The sequence below is a fragment of the Fundulus heteroclitus genome, chromosome 22 (assembly GCF_011125445.2).
Source record: "Fundulus heteroclitus isolate FHET01 chromosome 22, MU-UCD_Fhet_4.1, whole genome shotgun sequence".
Classification (NCBI taxonomy): Eukaryota; Metazoa; Chordata; class Actinopteri; order Cyprinodontiformes; family Fundulidae; genus Fundulus; species Fundulus heteroclitus.
Window position 1 is genome coordinate 13,972,872 of NC_046382.1, and position 18,515 is coordinate 13,991,386.

Consider the following 18,515-nt stretch of genomic DNA (forward strand, 5'->3'; position numbering starts at 1 on the left):
ACTACTACTATTACTACTACTACTGATACTACTGCTACTACTACTACAAATTGTTCAAATTTTTCAATTTCTTCAAATTTTTCAAATTCTTAAATGTTTTTCAGCTTTTTTCTCTTCTGCATGAAACGTCTGCATCTTCTCCTCAAATCATTTTGCAGATTAGCATTCTCACTCGCTGTTGCGTAGGAACAGCTTTTTCTAGTTGAATTTGACTTTGTAAAGTGCCTCGAGATGATGTTTCATGAACTGGCGCTATATAAATAAAATTTTATTGAATTGAAAAAAAATGTAATTTAAAGCCACAAATGCAGTAAAGATGTCATTAGGAACATTCACTGAATCAAAAGCCTGCATCAGGAGGCCTTACGGTTAAACGGGTATCAGTGTCACCTGTTGACTTTGCAGGCCTTGTACCAGCCGCCGTACTCTCCGTACGGGGTGTTGTCTCTGTGTTTGCCCTAAAAAGTAAATCAAGAGAGGAAAAACTGGTTAAAATTTGACGAGCAGCATTTTTCTCATAATTAACCTCTGAGGTTAAAACTGAGTCTCGTTCTTCCATTCCAGGAAGACATTTTCTCACCTTGCTCATCTCCTCCCTTTCCTCTGCATGCATCCAGATGGGCTTGTTCTCAGCTGCAGGGAGAGAGACAAGAGACACCGTCGACACGCAGTCCCAACTCAACACACTCGGTGGTGCATTTCATTTGATCATGTTGAAAATACGCCTGCGGAAATTCCCAGTTTTACAGGCCACCAACAGTATCAACCCGCACAATTCATTACACCGTCCCCCAGGATGCTACAAAAATGGCCGAACGTGGTTGAGGGGAACGCTCTGTGACCTGGAGGGGGCTGTGGGGCGAGAATAACGAGGAATTCAGACCAAAACGTTGCAGTTCTACTTTATACAGACATCTGAGTGATTTCAATGAGAAAAGGAAGGCCTTAAAAAGCATGATATGTCTCCTTTAATGCTGGTTCTGATACAAAAGGTGTCAGATTACAAACCAGTTGCCAGTGCTGATTAAAATGTTGGCTGGCGACTATATACATGGATTTAACTACATACACGGATTATTTACTAACAGTAGATTATGAAGGCTATGTGTTGCACTGGATTATATTTACGGCTATCAGAGAAGTGCTTTTAACTTTTTGTCATTGTAAAAAATCTTAAAACATGAGAATGCATTTGAAATGGCAATAAAATAAACTGAAAAGGGGGTTTTGAAGGTTATAAAATATCAACATGTTTAAAAAGCTTCTATAATGAAGACACTCCTCAGGTTTCATCGCTTTATCCTTCCACTTTCAGACTAAAAAGAAAATGTGAGAGGCTTCTTCTAAAAAAAATTCTCTCTTTTTCTTTCTTTTATGTAATTAGTTTTTTTTTTTTTTTTAGGTAATTTGGTCTTTATAAGAAAGTTAATATAACCCAATGTGCTGAAAAGAAGCTCGTTGTAAGAGTTTATCCTTCAAACGAGCAAAGCACGCATTTCTTCTTAACGACTCTGGAAACTTTAGGTGCTCTAAATGACCAATTATCGACTGAAATTAACCCCGTTTCATGTTAACAGAGATTTAAGGCTGACAGAAAGATGAAGCTTCCTCGTCCATTAAGGGCTCTTACCATCAACCGATCCAAACTCTTTCTCGTGAGCTCGGGTCAGAATCTCTTTGTACAGAATCTCAGCCTCCTTGTATTTCCCCTGTTTGAGGAAGCACGACGCCTGCAGAGGAAAACGGGGTGGGAGAAAATACATTTAAAAAATGGATGCATTTGGGGCTATTGACTCTAACAATCCCCCCGAGGAGAAAAACCCATCTGCACAGGAGTCATGCAGGAAACAACACCGCAGCATTCAGCCTCCCTTTCATCGGGAAGATTTACCCGGCAGGTAGAAAGAAGACGATGAGGCAGTGAGCCAGCAGACAAAGGGTGCCGACTGCCTGAAAACTAGGGCTGAACGATTTTGGACAATAATCTAATTGCGATTTTTGTTTCTTAATATTGCGATTTAATGCGTTTTTTTCCCCCCAGTTTAATTTTTCATGTGTTTTAAAATATATACAAACAACAAATCAATTTGTTTCCTCGCTGTGCAGATTAGTTGCTAAAAGACCCACAGCATCTAAACTCAGAGCAGGAATGATTGCGTTCTGCCTACGATATATTTTAACCAAAATTGCAATTTTGACTTTTCTCCGCATTAACCACAAGCAACAAAAATGGCCTCTAAATAAAGACGTTTGTAAACAAGGACTATTTTAAATATGAACTTTTAATGTTTCTATTAATCAGAATATTATTCAAGAGAACAGCTTTTAGTTGATTTGGACATCAATCCTTGTTGAACATGAAGTGCAGCCAACAAACCAGTCCATGTATTGAACTGATTTACCAGAACTTAATGCTATGTATGATTATATAAACTCTAAAACAAGTAATAAAATTAGATTATCTCACTGCTGCAACTGTCTTCCCTTTCATGTGAAGGCAAACCCACTTTAAACATTTTACCGACACCTAATGGACGTGTCTAATTCCCTAATTGCCAAAAATTGCAGACATCTGCGATTTGGAAATTGCCTTTTTTTAAAATCACGATTATATTGAAAATGCGATTAATTGTTCAGCCCCACTGAAAAGCATTTTAAATCAAACCAAAGATGCAGCTCCTTGAGCTGAGAGAGAGAGAACGGTAGAGATAAAGAAAGTCTGAACCTGAAGTCAGGGACACGACATGTGAAAGAAAGGAGTTGAATACAAGTTGATTGAAGAGGAAACTATGCAGGTAGAATTAAATTTGCAGAGGAGATGCCTCTGCAGAGACTAATCTCAGAACAACAGAGCAAAAACTACATTTCTTAGGGAATACAAACCCCGTTGACCTTGCTACAGACTGAGCTTCACACGCTCCATTGTTTTTTTTGACATAAACAGAGCTTTGAATGCAAGAGGCGAGGAAACAGGAGCAGCGACGAATCCCTTCCTCACCAGGTTGTTCTTGGTCTTGGCCACGTTGGGATCATCCGGACCCAGTCGGCACTCGTAGATCTCCAGGGCGCGGCAGTAGTAATACTCCACCTCCTCGTATTTGCCCTGGTTCTGGCACAGCAGGGCCAGGTTGTTCAGCTGCTTGGCCACGTCTGGGTGCTCCTTGCCAAGGACCTGATGGCAGTCCAGAGGGGAATTAAATCAACATTTTTTACTTTGTACGGCTGATGCATCAAGAAATCAGCTGGTGACTGGAAGTGTCCGATTTCTGGCTTGACCCGACAAGTGACTAAAAGTAAAAACAAAAAAAGTGTTTTTTCCCAATCAGTGAACACACCATACTTCAGTGCTGCCAGGCGAAGCAGACGACAACACTCTTCATGTGGACGCTGTTACTGATATATGTTAAAAGTGAGTGATATTCTTAATGTGAAGTCAGCAACACCTCAGGATATGTACTTTTGATTAATTTGGCCAGAGAGAGGACGGGAGAGAGCAAAACACAGAGCAGATAACAGGAAGGCTAAGTGTAAAGTGTCTCTGCTCTGTCTTCACTAACCCCCAGTGGGTCGAGGCACATGACCGTTCACCGTTAAAGGGGAGTTTTCCTCTCCACTGTCGCTTCATGCATGCTCAGTATGAGGGATTGCTGCAAAGCCATCAACAATGCAGACGACTGTCCACTGAGGCTCTACGCTCTCTCAGGAGTGAATGCTGCTTGGAGAGACTTGATGCAATCTGCTGGGTTTTCTTAGATAGGAAACTTTTTGACTACTTTGTCTGTAGGATTTGACTGAATTTAACTTTTATAAAGACCCTTGAGGTGATATGTGTTGTAAATTGCTGCTGTATGAATAAAACTGAATTTAACTATTACAGCAAATTTACCATATTTTATTCTTTTGAACCCTGTCGTGCAGCAAGTTAGATCTGAAAGAGAAGTTGGCAGCCTAGAGTTAAGGTAAAGATTTATATTCTTTGGGAAAGACTGCCCTTTTAGAATAGAATAGAATAAAATTCAACTTTATTGTCATTGCACTGTCACAAGTACAAGCAACGAAATGTGGTTTGCATCTATCCAGAAGTGCTATACAGGATATAAATATTATTTATAAGTATGTATAAGTAAAAAGTAATAGTAGGTGACTGTAAAACATTGTGCATAAATATAAATATGGGAGCAATATGCACAGATTATACACTGCAAAAAAGGGAACTAAAAGTAGGTAAAATCCTCTTGAAAATAGTGTATTTTTCATTGATTTGAGCTGATAAATCAGACTATTTGCCAATAGAATAAGATTTTTGCACTTAAAATAAGAACATTTCATCTCCATCATCTTATTTCAAGTGCAGGATGTCTAATTATCTTATGTTAGGGGTAGAAATTCTTATTCCATTGGCAAATAGTCTTATTTAGCTGCTCAAAACAAGGAAAAATATACAAATTTTAAGAATATTTTACTTACTTTCAGTTTCCTTTTTGCAGTGTACAGAATATAAAAATTATGGGAGCTATATGCACAGATCATACAGAATATAATAATTATGGGAGCTATATGCACAGATTATCCAGAATATACAGGAATGTTAGGAAAAGGATTATATATCGATTATATATCGGTTTCAGTTTGTTAACCAAGCTAAATCACCAATAAAAGGCGCTAAAGATGGATTGAAAAAAAAAATCCCTTCCATGAACATCTTATCTCTGTCTTAAAACGTTAAAGCACTAAAAACACATCTGCTCCTGATATGAAAAACAACTCAGACTGTTTGCAGCAGAGCAGTTTTTTTTTAAAAGAGAAATCAGAATCTGCTAAATCTGGCATCAGCAGGTCGGATGTTTGCAAAAACCGGGGATGGGAAATTAGCCACAGATCTCTGATCGGCGCGTCACGCCCTCCAGCGCTGCAGGCCGATCGTGTTGCTACACATCCTGGTGCCGTTTCATTAAGCCTGCAGCAGGAACCCAGAATATGTGATGAACAGCTGGCTGATAAGAGCGTGGACAGAATAGAGCTTTCAGGCTCAGAGATAATGTTTGTAACCCCCCCCCCCCCACAGGTTCAATCGTTAGGCATGTCTCCAATCCATCTCCTGCCTCGCTTCCCCAGCGCCCAGTATCCATTTTCAGCTGTGCTCTCAATTAAAACCCACAGTTCCTCGTCCGACCAGGGAACCGCCCCCAGTAGAAGCTCCACGCTCAGTTTAAGAAAGTCATTTTCTCCTCTCTCTATTCATAGACGATGTTAGTGAGGCGTGGCGTGACCTGCGGTGCCAGTGCTGCCCAGGGATGTGACCTACCTTCTCTCTGATCTCCAGAGCCCTCTTACAAAGAGGCTCGGCTTCCTTGTACTTCCCTCTCTTTCCGTACAACACGGCCAGGTTGTTCAGGGTGGCGGCGACCTGGACACGAACAGAAGCAGGTTAAATAATTAGGCCCCTCTTTTGTTTCCCGTTAGGGCTTTTTGTCCCCCCCCCCACAGATAGCTATGAAAGTCTTCAACGGGAAGAAACTCGTGAAGTCATGCCAAAAAACGATGAACATGTAACGCAGACTGGAAATGACTGAGCTACTTTTGTTAGCTTACTTTGGAGTTTCAGACAATTTCTAAAATTCACCTCTCCAAAATAAGTTACTTTGCTTCTCATCCTTTCTAATTTGACACTTTTACAGAAGAATCTTCATAAATTTGAATATTATGGAAAACTGACTTCATTGAAGTAATTTAGTAAAACTAAAAAAAAACTCATTCTATATCGAATCATCACACGTACCATTGATTTTAAACCTCTATTTATATAAATACAGACAATTATAGCTTACAATTTTTCTCAGAAAATGTGAATATTGCAAAGACCAATAAATAAAGCTTATGTTCTGGCCAGATTATTCTAACGCATCTCTTCCTTCCACCTAATTTTCCCATTATATTATTGGATAACGCAAGAATCGGTTAGCAGACATGCCGTAAGACAGAAATATCATAAGAAATTAATATTAAAATATCTTTGCTTCTGCTCCTTTTGCCGCCATAGTTTCTCTCCACTCAGCTTTCCCTCATTATGTGTGGATACAGCGCTCATAACACCAATGACCTGCTGTGACTTCGCCTCCTGGTGGACGCCGTCAATCAGTCTGCTTGACGACTGTCAAGTCAGAAATTGTACCTATAGTTGCGTTTCAAATACAAACGTGCCCAAAAACATTGTCGATATTCTGTTAATATCGACAAAACACATTTTCGCAATTACGGTGTTTCTTTTAAATAAGAAATGCAATTAAAAACCACACGTTAATACGTTTATTCACGTGGGTATTTTTATATATTTTTTAAATTTTTCCACTGGCACCACTTTTGCTGAGATTTCTCTTCTCCGCCACCTATTTCTATTTCGCTTTTCTTTGCTGTTTTGAATCTCGTATGTTGGTAAAAACATTCGTCTCCTCGTGAGTCCAAACATGCCACACGTCATCCTGCTACTACTTCCTGTCGTCTTCTTCGTCTGTTTCACCAGTAGTAACATCCGGTTGCTGATCATGTGACTCGTGTGATGAGAAAAAAAAAAAAACTGTTTCCATCGCAGTTTTGCGAAATATACCAATATAGACATGGCTGAAAAACCACCTCATCCTAGCGCAAAAACCTTTCACTGCAAAAACAGAACTAAAAACAAGTAAAATGTTCTTAAAGTTAGTCTATTCGTCCTTGATTTGAGCAGGTAAATAAGATTATCTGCCAATGGAATAAGATTTTTACTCATTCCATTGGCAGATAATCTAATTTACCTGCTCAAATCAAATACGAATAGACTAACTTTAAGAACATTTTACTTGTTTTTAGATCCGTTTTTGCAGTGTTTATCAAAGGAGTATTTCCATTAAGCAAGTTACTTTTCGTAATTACAATTTGCGCAATTTGTTGGTCAATTGAAACGCGACTTATGAAGACATTTTAACATTCCTTTCTTTTTCCTTTTTTAAAAATGTTTTTTTTTATCTTATATTCTTTTTTTCTGAGAAACAAATTTAGTTTTTTTTTATATTTAGCTTAAAGCCCTAATTTTGAAAATCAACAAGAAATAAATGCGTGAAATCCATCATTCTGCATGTAACGCTCTCCGACTTCAGCCCCTGAGAGCCGCTGCAGACGCTGAGCAGTCATGACGGATTACTTCCTGCCCGCACGCACATGACCAGTAATCCATGAGTTAGCGGAGAGAGGACAACCTAAATGGCTGGAGCAGAGCCGTAAACACACAGAGCTGGTTCTGCCTCCCTGTTCACTAGTAAAACAGACAATACGGAGGAGCAGACGGGTGTGACCGGGCTGCCATGAAAGCTGGACGCTTACCGCCGGGTGGTCTTTGCCCAGGGTTTTCTCACGGATGGACAGGGCATCATTGAGCAGATGGGCTGCCTCTTTGTATTTGTTTTGATCCCTGCATGATTGGAAGAACGGGACACGATTAGACCTTTAAAACAAACAAGAAAAAAACTAAACCTGACGGCAAAGAAGGAGAAAGTTACCTATAGACCAAAGCCAGGATGTTGAGCATGGTGGCAACATCGGGGTGATCGTGTCCGGAGGTTTTCTCCAAGTCCTCCAAAGCTTGCTTGCAGAGGGGCACCGCCACCTCGTACCGGCCCTGCGAGGCATACTGGATCACGAGGTTGTGCAGGGTTCTCAGGCGCGCCGGTATCTCATAGCCTCCCTGCTGGGCTGCAGCCACGGCGGCGCTGTTGTGTTGGTGCTGCACTGTGGGACACAGCTGTTCATTAGAAACCCATAAAATATCCTCGCATGTGCATCTTGAGCCAGGTTTAAACCCGTCCAGGGCGTGATATTGCCTTTAACACCTTCTGTACTTTATGTTTTGTTCACTTAATGTTTTTTTTTCTCTCATAGCCCAGCACTAATTAGCGGATAATTGCAAAGTAAAAGCTAAATAAAAATCCGAATCTGCATGTAAAATGCAATGCAACCAATTAGCTGCAGAGGTAACGTAATTAATAAATATCCATTTGAGATCAAGAGCTAAACATACTTTCTCTTTTTACTTACTGCCTTGACCCTGCTCCTCTTCATCGTTGGGGAAGAGGTCGTCCAGGTTGTCCTTTGGCGTTTCTCTGTCTTTCTCCTCCTGCTGGTAAAATGAAACCGAGCCATTAGACTCTCCTTCAGACATTAGGGATAAAAAAAGAAGTGTCGGCTCAGGAAAAATAGCCGTCACATTTTTTTTTACATGCCACCAGAGGAGCGAAATTCAAAAACCAGACCAGGAACCGTTCGTCGTTGACTAAAATAGTAATGATGCCGCACTAACATGATGCACTTTTCATTAATGTGCAAAACCAGCACTAACGCTCATTGTTGATACAACATAAAACAATAAGATTAGACCCTTAAAACCATAACATTTTCAAAATTGATAGAACATGTCCTTGTTTTATTGTTCCTACTCTCCCAGTTTCCTCTTGAAAGTGGAAACATGGAGGCGGAGGATAAAATTCTCCCCTCTGTTGACATTAAGGGTGATTTAAAGGCTGGAGAATGCAGCTTCTAATCCAGAGCAACAACGGCGTTCCCCGGGGATCCCAGCAGGAAGACGTTCTGCCGATTTAAGAGGTTAGTAAATAAATAAACAAAAAGCCTCATTTTGGGATGGAAATGCAGCGACTCGTTCTTGCTGCCCCATCAATAAAGAGCTTAATGTGTTCAATTAATGGAAAAAAGGGGGAAAAATGTCTCACTCAGCAAACAGCAGCAGCAGCAGCATTTCTGTCTCTAATAACAGCATGAAGTCATTAAATCAGGACAAATTTAGAAAAATAACATAAAAATACAGCTGGAATTAAAGTGGGGTATACATAACAATTCGTCCTGTTGAGTTTTATCTTTATCAATAACTCAGCTAAGATTAAGGCTTCTCGATTATGATAAAAAAAAATATCTTAGCCAATATTAAAATCATAATTTAACATATTTACTGAGTTTGGAGACACACTGTGTTTGTTGTACTTTTAACAATTTTATATTAATCTTTTTTTTTTTTTTGGTGTTGCCAACATTATTATATGAAGTGTACCATTCTTAGTAAAATAAAGAAACATGTACAATAGATGAGAATATTCAATGATCCAGTAGCTTTTTGGTAAGAATAGCCTTAAATACTTTTTTTCCCCCTATAAAATGGTCTGATGTGGGGACTTTGATTATCATTTTGATTTTAGTTTTTTATTAGTTTTAGAATTCAAATGATGCTTCAGATCTTTGGCCTTTTTTTTTTTTAAATCCCTTTTGAAACAGATATTTAGCAAATTTGCTTGAAAGATCCTCTGGGATTGTTTGGTGCACAAGTTAATTTTGCATTTCTTTTTACTAAAGCATGAAAACTGCAGATTGCCCCCCTTTTCAGCTCGTAATACCGCTGCCATTTTATCCCCTTAAATATACCAAAAAACAGTCACCCTAAATTATAAATTACATAAAAAAGTTGCATTTGTTGCATCTTTAAAGAAAAACATTGAATGGGCACATCGGGCCCCTGACGCCACCGGGATTCGAACCAGGGTCCCCCGTATGAAAGAGCGGCAGCTACAGATTACACCAATGTTCCCTGTGTGGAGCCCAACATGAAGCCAACTACTTTCACGATGAATCCCTATAAAATATTAAATAATCTAAAATAAAACTACATGCCACACTGCAAAAACGGAACTAAAAATAAGTCAAACTTTCTTGAAATTAGTGTTTTTGTCCTAAATTTGAGAAGGTAAATAGGATTATCTGCCAATGGAATGCATATTTTGACCCCTAAAATAAGATAATTAGACATTCTGCCCTCTAAATAAGATGATGGAGATGAATTATTCCCATTTTAAGTGCAGAAATCTCATTCCATTGGCAAATCATCTTATTTACCTTCTCAAATCAAGGACAAATACACAAATTTCAAGAAAACATGACTTGTTTGTACTTTAGTTTTTGCAGTGCAACAGCTGAATGAAAGACGCAGGAACACTAAAAGCTGGACTTACGGTGGGCGAGACGTCCTCGTCGTACTTCTTCAGCTGGTTCATGAACTCCAGGTGCTTCTTCTCCTCCTCCAGCTGGGCCACGCTCTGCTCGCTCTTCTGCAGCTTCTGCTGGGTGTTGGCCAGCTCGTCCCGCAGCCACTGGTTCTCCTGGCAGAGCCTCCTCACCTGAGCGCGCAGCTTCTGCTTCTCGGACTCCACCGCGTTCAGGTGGTTGGACAGAGCCATCATCACCTGGGACGGAGCGCGGTGGCGTCAAAAGGAGCGAAGAGTTAAAATCTGGACACGGTTCTGAGTGAATCACGATAACCACTAAACCCGATATAAGAAGGAGGAAATCCACTGAATATTGATACCTGCGCTTCTCCCAGGCCCAGCTCGATCATCTCCACCGACTTGCGGAGCAAGTTGGACTTCTCGTGGACCAGGTTGGCCTCTTCATCCTTCTTTAGGCACTTGATGGTCTCCAGCAGGCTGTGGAGGATGGAGTTGTGCTCGTTCTTCAGCGCCTCCAGGCCTTGGATCACCAGCTTTGTGTTGGAGATGATCTCCTCCTGGGTGAGCTTCTCCAGCTTCTCCTCCCGCGGGTACACCATCGTCGACATTTCTTCAGGCGCTCAGGGAAACCTGAAAAAAAGAGTGGGGAAAACGTCAACGTCTGCTTGGATGATTAATTCTTAATAAATATTAAGAATTATTATTGATAAACATTAAGATAACACAAATCTCCCTCACGCCTCATGTTTCCCACCACCGTTGTACGGTCACCACACTGAATAAAAGGGCTGGACGATATAGGAAAAAAAAGCATATCGATAAAATAGGAATCATATTGATCGATATCGATAATTATCCATAAATTTAAAACCTATTTCTAGATACAAACATTTATTCAACCAACTTTTTTTCCAAAACTGCAAGTTTTTAAAAAAGAAAAAAAGAGCGCGTGTTGTCTGAACCCTTTGAAGGGGGCGGGGCTTGGTTCCTGGGTCTGCGTTGTGATTGGTTGGGAGGATGTAATGACTGAAATATTAGAACTTTTATTCTACTGAACTTTTTATTTACCCTTTTTTTTCTATTATCGATATACGTCTACCTATCGATACGTATTGGTATTGAATTATCGTCCAGCCCTATTGAATAATAATAAATGTTTCTGATCTCTCATCCCTGCCATATATGGGCAGTGACATCATGGCTGGAGGCATAAAGTGATGCACTGAGGGTTTCTGAGGAGCTATTGAAAATAATTTTTTATTCTACAGAATATACTCTACTTCCCACCACTAATTTTCCCTTAGGGGACAATAAAGTATATCTTGTATTGGAACTAGGGCTGAACGATTTTTGGAAAATCTAATTGCGATTTTTTTTATCTTAATATTGCGATTTAATGCAATTATTTTTTTTTCAGTTTAATTCATGATGTCTTTTTAAACATATACAAACAACAAATCAGTTTCATTGCTGTGCAGATCAGGTGCTAAAAGAGCCACTGCGTCTCAACTAGGAGCAGAAATGATTGCATTCTGCCTACGATATATTTCATTTTGACTTTTCTCTGCATTAACCACAAGCAACAAAAATGGCCTCCAGATAAAAATGTTTGTAAACAAGGACTATTTAAAACAAGAACTGTTTTTATTAATCAGAATATTATTCCAGAGAACAGCTTTTAATTGATTTGGACATCAATCCTTGTTGAACATAAAGTGAAACCAACAATAAAAGTCTATGTATTAAACTCATTGACCGCTACTTAATGCTATGGTGAGATTCTTGAAAGTTCCTGGTAAAACCGTATGATTATATAAACTATAAAACAAATAATAAAATGAGATTATCTCACTGCTGCAACTGTCTTCCCTTCCATGTGGAGGCAAACCCACTTTAAACATTTTACCGACACCTAAAGGACCCGTCTGACCTATTAATTGTTACATGCCCAAAAATTGCTGACCTCTGCGATTTGGAAATTGGAGCACAGAACTGCTCCATTTTTCTCAGAGGAACCTTTTTCATTCATTAATCTGAGGCTAAAAGTCAAAAGTTTCTTTGCCTTGACGTCTTTAATTATTAAAGGGATGGATCGTTGCCTGTCGATACATTTTAGATATTTATTGTCTGTATTAGGGCTGTACAATAAATGAATACTAAATAATAATAAAAAAAATACAAAATTGCGATTCATTTCAACCATAAAGGCGATTTAATTTGGACTTTTCGCCGCATTATCTACAGGCAACAAAATTCTGCCTGTAGATAATGATGTACAAACATCTTTATCTACAGGCCCTTTGGTGTTTTAAATAGCCCACAAGGACTATTTAAAACTAAAAATGTAACTTTTTATTAATCAGAATATTATTCAAGAGACTATCTTGTTAAGTTGGACATCAATCTTTGCTGAACATAAAGTAAAACCAACAAACAGTTCTGTGTATTAAACAGTTTCACGGTTATTTAATGCTATTCCTGAAAGGTTCTGGTAAAAACAGTATGATTATATCAACTATAAAAGAAGTAATAAAATTAGATTAACTCTCTTTCCTTTTATGTGGAGGCAAACCCACTTTAGCAATTAGTGGATAAGACGCTCCTTTGGTAAAATGTTTACATAAGCAAAAACTGCAGAGCTTTGCAATTTTGAAACATGACGGTACAAGATTAACATTGAAGTAAAGTGCATGTAAACCTGAATTATTCTCCATTCCTCTTGTAAACCTGGATAATTAACATCATTTTGGAACAATAACATCTGAAAATAAAGCATTAGCAAATTGAACGTTTAGGTGTTGATAGTATTATAGTATTATAGTACTCAGGGCTGGACTGGGGAGAAAAAAGGGAGCTGGGAGTTCCTGACAGTCTGCTGGGATAAAATTTTTTAAGAATAAATAAGTATATCAGCGTTCTTGCCAGAGCATTTCAGCGTAACGGACCGTCGCACTGAAAACACGGGGCGGGATATTGGATGAGAAGCTCCAGAACCACATGGACACTCTTCCCAAATGAGTTGAAGCTGCTATAGCTGCACAGGGTGAACTTACGTCATACTGAACCCTATGGAGTAGGAACGGCTTTAGGCCATATAATGTGTTTTACAAGGAGGGCTTTATTCATCCGTAAGACGTGAAATCAGATCCCAGTGTGTGTGCGGCGCTCAGTGCTGACCGACACAGTCTCAGTTCTGGTAATAAGATCATCCTAAAGCAGCGTGAGCTGTACTGAGAGGTTATCTCATCGATAAATGCGAGACATGCCTTTCTGCATATACAGGACTGTCTCAGAAAATTAGAATATTGTGATAAAGTTCTTTATTTTCTGTAATGCAATTAAAAATCATGAAATGTCATACATTCTGGATTCATTACAAATCAACTGAAATATCGCAAGCCTTTTATTGTTTTAATATCGCTGATTATGGCGTACAGCTTAAGAAACCCAAATATCCTATCTCAAAATATTAGAATATTTCCTCAAAATAAAAAATTGTAACAGCAAAACAAAATCAAACATTTGAATCCAGAATGTATGACATTTCATGATTTTTAATTGCATTACAGAAAATAAAGAACTTTATCACAATATTCTAATTTTCTGAGACAGTCCTGTATTAGAGACCATATAACGCCATTCAACAAGCGGCAAAATTAAACTAAAGTCATATTAAAAGCAAAACACACGATAAGCTAGCAGTGCGGATTGAGTAAAACGCAAGAAGACGTGAAAAATCTTGTAAAAAAGCGACAGAAGACGATGATCTATATGGAGTCTGATGGGATTTGGTGCCTATAATAAGCGGCGGCGGCTGGGGAGTGGAGCTGCAGGGTCTCCCACGGCACACACCGATGCTGCAGTGTGGATTCTTTCTGATCCCAGCATCAAAACACGGCCAGCCATGAACGCTCGTAGCTCAATGACTGAGATGACAAACCTATTAAAAAGTGCCAGTAACAAGAGTCCAGCGGACGACAAAGGGCGGCAGAAAGGATTTCTCTGACTTGCCAGTAATACGGCACCATCAGGCGTGTGGTGCGCGCATTGGAACATGTGACATTTCCCCCAATGAGTCCGAAGGTTAGCTATGACTCAAAGAGCCACGTTTCTGTTGGCTCCATGCTCAGTGGAAAACATCCGGACGCCTAAACGACGGACATGCGTCCTCTGCTGTGTGTGCAGCAGCAGGAGGAGGAGAAGGCGCTAAAACCAGCAGGCTTTAAGTAAAAACAACAGTAAGGAATCACTGGGTTTCCGGGCACATTGCTGTCACTCATGCCCTGCATGTTCAATGACATTATTCACTGATTAAAGGCATACTATGCAACATTTTTCGGTTAATTAATGTGTTCCATACCGTTTTGGATGATTAAATGAGTCATTTCAGGTCGAACAAAGGTTTTCTCGGCCGCCCTGGTGGTCTGTAGGGGAAATACCGCACTTGCAACGGCGTACCGCGAGCGAGCTATTTTTAGAAACGTAACGTCACATCACGTGGTACGCAGTAGGGCAAGCTTGCATAGTCCGCCGCTGTTTCGCTGTAAAAGAGACGTGCGTTACCCTTGGTTTTACTCGGTAAACAACTGCTTTTTCCAAATCTAAGACCATGGTTTTTAAACATTGTTGCTATGGAACGTGCAACAGCGACTCGAGGTACGCTGATCGGCCGCATATGAAGGATGTTTTCTTCAAGACTGCCAAGGAGAAACGTGTGCGCTGGGACCGGTGCGGTCGCCCTACACAACAGTTCAACCCGGAAAAAGTTACCAAATTCACGTACATATGTAGCAAGCATTTTGTCGGAGGAAAGGGCACAACCGAAGAACATCCTGACCCAATTCCAGCGACATCAAGTCAAGGTAAGAGTATTTTGGTGGCCGACATGTTAATAAAGTAGCGCCTGCTACCATGACAGCATATAGGCTATCATGGTAGCAGGCGCTAACATGATAGCCTGCTACCAGGATAGCTTACTCAAAAACATTTCAAATAAGACAAACATTAAACATATACCCATTCCTGGACGGTGATTACAAAAAAAAAAACGGCCGACGACGCCATGATCGCCGCGCAGGAAAAACAACAACAAAGCTTACCGTTCGATCAACTCGGCCCGTTTTCCGCTTTTTTTAAGCCCTCGAACCTCAAGCCATCGTTTGAGCTGAAGGTTGGTGTGTTCTTCGACAGATCGACCAGTAATCCGTGCGCCTGGGACATCGTCTTGGGAAAGTTTAACGGCTGTAAAGTCGGTCATATCGCTGTTTCTGTTGCGCGTGTAATGGCTGGTTGCTACGTGCGTTCTCTACCTGTATGTCCTACCTAAGCGGCAAAAGGGGCGTTGCTCTTGAGACGGTGACGTCACGTGCGCGGTACGCTATTGCAAGAGCTCTCGGCCCGCACACACAAGCTCAGAAGTCTTGCTTAACGGCGAGAACTCCATGTGATTTTACCCTGGTATTGACTATATGCACGCGAAAGCAACAACAAAGCACCGCGTGTTAACTAGGGCTTTGCATAAAAATCGATATAAAGATTAATATCGATATTTTTTAAAACGATTTAATATCGATATTCTGGCTTTCAATATCGATATACCTCCCAACCTCTAGGGGGCGTTATTACAGCGCAACCATTACAGTTCACAGCGAAGGAGAGCGAGTAAGACGAATTTGTGGAACGGCCGACAGGATTTTAGAAGCTCCTTTGTCCCTAAAATCAGATGTTTGGGCACATTTTTGGTTTCTGTGACACGTTAAATGCATTGAAGCAAATGCACTTTATTTTCCTGTTAATATGTCTGTGATCAATAAATAGAACATAAACATAATATTTGGCTGATTTTGGTGATTGAATCACTGAGCATTAATTCAAAGTAATAAATATCGATATTGGAATCAAAGCAAGCTGAGCTGTGTATCGAGAATCGTATCGAATCGGCTCATCCTAGATGATACCCAGCCCTAGTGTTAACGTCAAATAAACATGCAAGCATATCGAGTTTTATTATTATTATTATTATTTTTATTTTTTTTATAATGTTAGCGAGGCGGTAGCGGGAGTTTGGCGATGGCGGTAGCCTCGCCAAGATAGCGCTGCGGGAAACCCTGATGTTCATACTTTCCCTGTGTTAGTCATTGTTTGTACTGCCGTTTTTCCACTTTTCGTTGCGTTCGCCTGTCTGCTAAGCTCAAAACAACCGCGCCTGGCTTGATGGAGAAACAAGAACAGCTGAGCATCTTTACGACAGTGCACTTTTACTTTCCCCCTCTGGGGGGAGCCTCGCTGGAAAATCAACCCCGGTTGCATAGTATACCTTTAAGACAATATTTATTTTATCTATGCATCTAAACAACTCTTCTGGGTTTGAAGAGAAGACAACTCTTCTGGGTCACGTAGAAAGTTAAAGAGGCAGTGTGTGTCTGCGAAACCACGCCTACCTCCTGCACCGATTGCTTCGGTACACACCGTCTTGTTTTAACATTTAGTTCTCCAGCCGTATAAAAATCTATGGCACACGATGAAGTTATTGTCAAGTATTAGAAAAGCCAATCGCTCACGAAAGAGACGCGCCACGAAATACTGGCCTCAGTCGCTTTTCAGCTTGACCGGCTCTGACCAGCGGATTAGTAAACAGGTCGCTGCTACAACAACACTCTTCGGTGAGGATGTTTTTACTGAGAGAAGTACAGTTTGTGTTTAGAAATGAAGCTGGAGGGAAAAAAAGGGAAAACATTAAGATGCTACTAAATAATGCATAACTGTAGTTCATTCGAGCAGCTGCTTCTCAACACAGTGAGACCGTGGCAGAAACCAGGAAGCTACACATGTTCAATGTAATATATTTAAACACAATGCTAAAACACTATTTAAAAAAGGGACATATTGTGCCTTTAAATTTCTTCCTTTTCATATTGAAATCATTCTGTGGTCTATATAAAGCAAAACTGCAATGCGTTGGTCTAAATCCCTTTGCTTTAAATCTGGAGAATTTAAAGAGACAGCGTTTTGGTTCACCCTGATCGGCCATTTTTGTAGTAGGCTTGGGGGGTGGGGGGTGCAATGAATTATGTGGGTTAATACACCCAACAACCAAACTTTTTCACTTATCCCCTCGTAGCTTCGGCATTCTTCAGCTTGCACTACAAAAATGGCGGCCAAATATAAAAATGCCAGATTTGCGAACTTGGTTAGCCGGGCGTCCATGCCCTTTGTTTAGCGGTTCTGCGGCAAAAACTGTGACATAATTGTTCAAAAAAACAAAACAGAGAGCAGAGAAAACTGAACATGTAGAAAAATATGACCCACAGAGAATATAAAGATATCTACACCGCTCCTGGAGAGAGTACGTTCAAATTTTCTGTACCCCTACAGACGGAAAGTACGCAAAAAAAAGGATATCGGGTCTATAAAAATGTATTTTGCTCTAAAAGGTCGACTCTAATCATTTGGTCTTTGTTCTATGGCAGTAAAGCTCTTTTTATAGAGACTTGCCTACTTACTGACGGCTCAGAGTAGTCAGGAGAAGAAAAAACATTTTAAACAGATAATTAGTCGTCAAGAGAAATCAGAACAGGCCGGTTAAAGCGGATCAGTGCATTTATTCAATTAATTTTCTACATCATATGGTTTGTTATTTCTGTTTGTAAGAAAACCAGCTAAATTCTTTTTTAAAAAGCCAGACCAGACCTTAATGCTTCTGCTCCTGGCATCCAGTAATCATGTCTTGTTTTGCATGTCCTATCAGTGGGAGTGGCTGTCAGAAGTTGTTCATCATGCTAATTTGTGTTATGGCGAATGGCCGACAGGCAGACACAGCAGCAGCAGCAAACAGCTGGTGGGTTCCTGAATGTTGTGGCGCTGTGGCAGTGACCCCTGCTCACAATGGTGTCCGTTTACTGACAGCTGGAAGCTCGGGGCAAGCAGCCGAGATTAATGTCAGGTGAAACGACAACACAAACAAATTACAGTTGTCAGGCAGAAACATCTGACGAATGAACCCCAGAACATCAGCACCGCATTTTTTCAGACTACAAGTCGCATCAGTCAAGAAATGCGTCATAAGGAGGGAAAAAAAACAAAAAAAAAAAAAAACAAGTCGCACCAGACTACACGCATTTATTTAGACATTTATTTCACACAATCCAAGACTAAAAACTGACATTTAATCTGGTAAACCAATTTATTAAATTGCTAATCTGCACCCACAACCAGCTGAATAACATGGAACATACCAGGGAGGTTTGAATGGAGTCAATTAGCATAACAAGCTAGCAACTTCAAGCGGGAAGGATCTCGCCAGCGCATTTAAAAGTTGTCAAAATTACGCCTAAATTAGACCGTGAGTGTAACGGTGCTACGTGCTAAACTACCAGTATGACACAAATGTTTCAGAGCAACATAAAGCTCACGTGCATCAGCAAAGTCGTCACCCGCCCAGCTAACAGACCTGTAAGCTAGCGCTAGCTGGGATTAGCT

The 18,515-nt window shown here is 40.2% G+C and overlaps 1 protein-coding gene across 11 annotated transcripts in view; it reads right to left on the reverse strand.

The window, feature by feature from the left end:
• The window catches only part of LOC105919067 (kinesin light chain 1), a 45,976-nt gene that overhangs the window by 19,597 nt on the left and 7,864 nt on the right, over positions 1–18,515 (reverse strand). For 8 of the 11 annotated variants that reach the window (XM_036126705.1, XM_036126703.1, XM_036126704.1 and 5 more), the window contains exons 2-11: positions 10,397–10,667; positions 10,044–10,274; positions 8,068–8,149; positions 7,533–7,761; positions 7,357–7,444; positions 5,306–5,407; positions 2,999–3,172; positions 1,631–1,730; positions 581–633; positions 391–458 (exon numbers count right to left, since the gene is read on the reverse strand). In XM_036126705.1, coding sequence (XP_035982598.1) covers positions 391–458; positions 581–633; positions 1,631–1,730; positions 2,999–3,172; positions 5,306–5,407; positions 7,357–7,444; positions 7,533–7,761; positions 8,068–8,149; positions 10,044–10,274; positions 10,397–10,645 — 1,376 coding nt within the window. In that variant the 5' untranslated portion in view covers positions 10,646–10,667. Of the gene's footprint in view, positions 1–390; positions 459–580; positions 634–1,630; positions 1,731–2,998; positions 3,173–5,305; positions 5,408–7,356; positions 7,445–7,532; positions 7,762–8,067; positions 8,150–10,043; positions 10,275–10,396; positions 10,668–18,515 lie in introns of those variants that run through there. The other 3 variants (XM_036126702.1, XM_036126708.1, XM_036126699.1) reach the window with 3 other exon arrangements.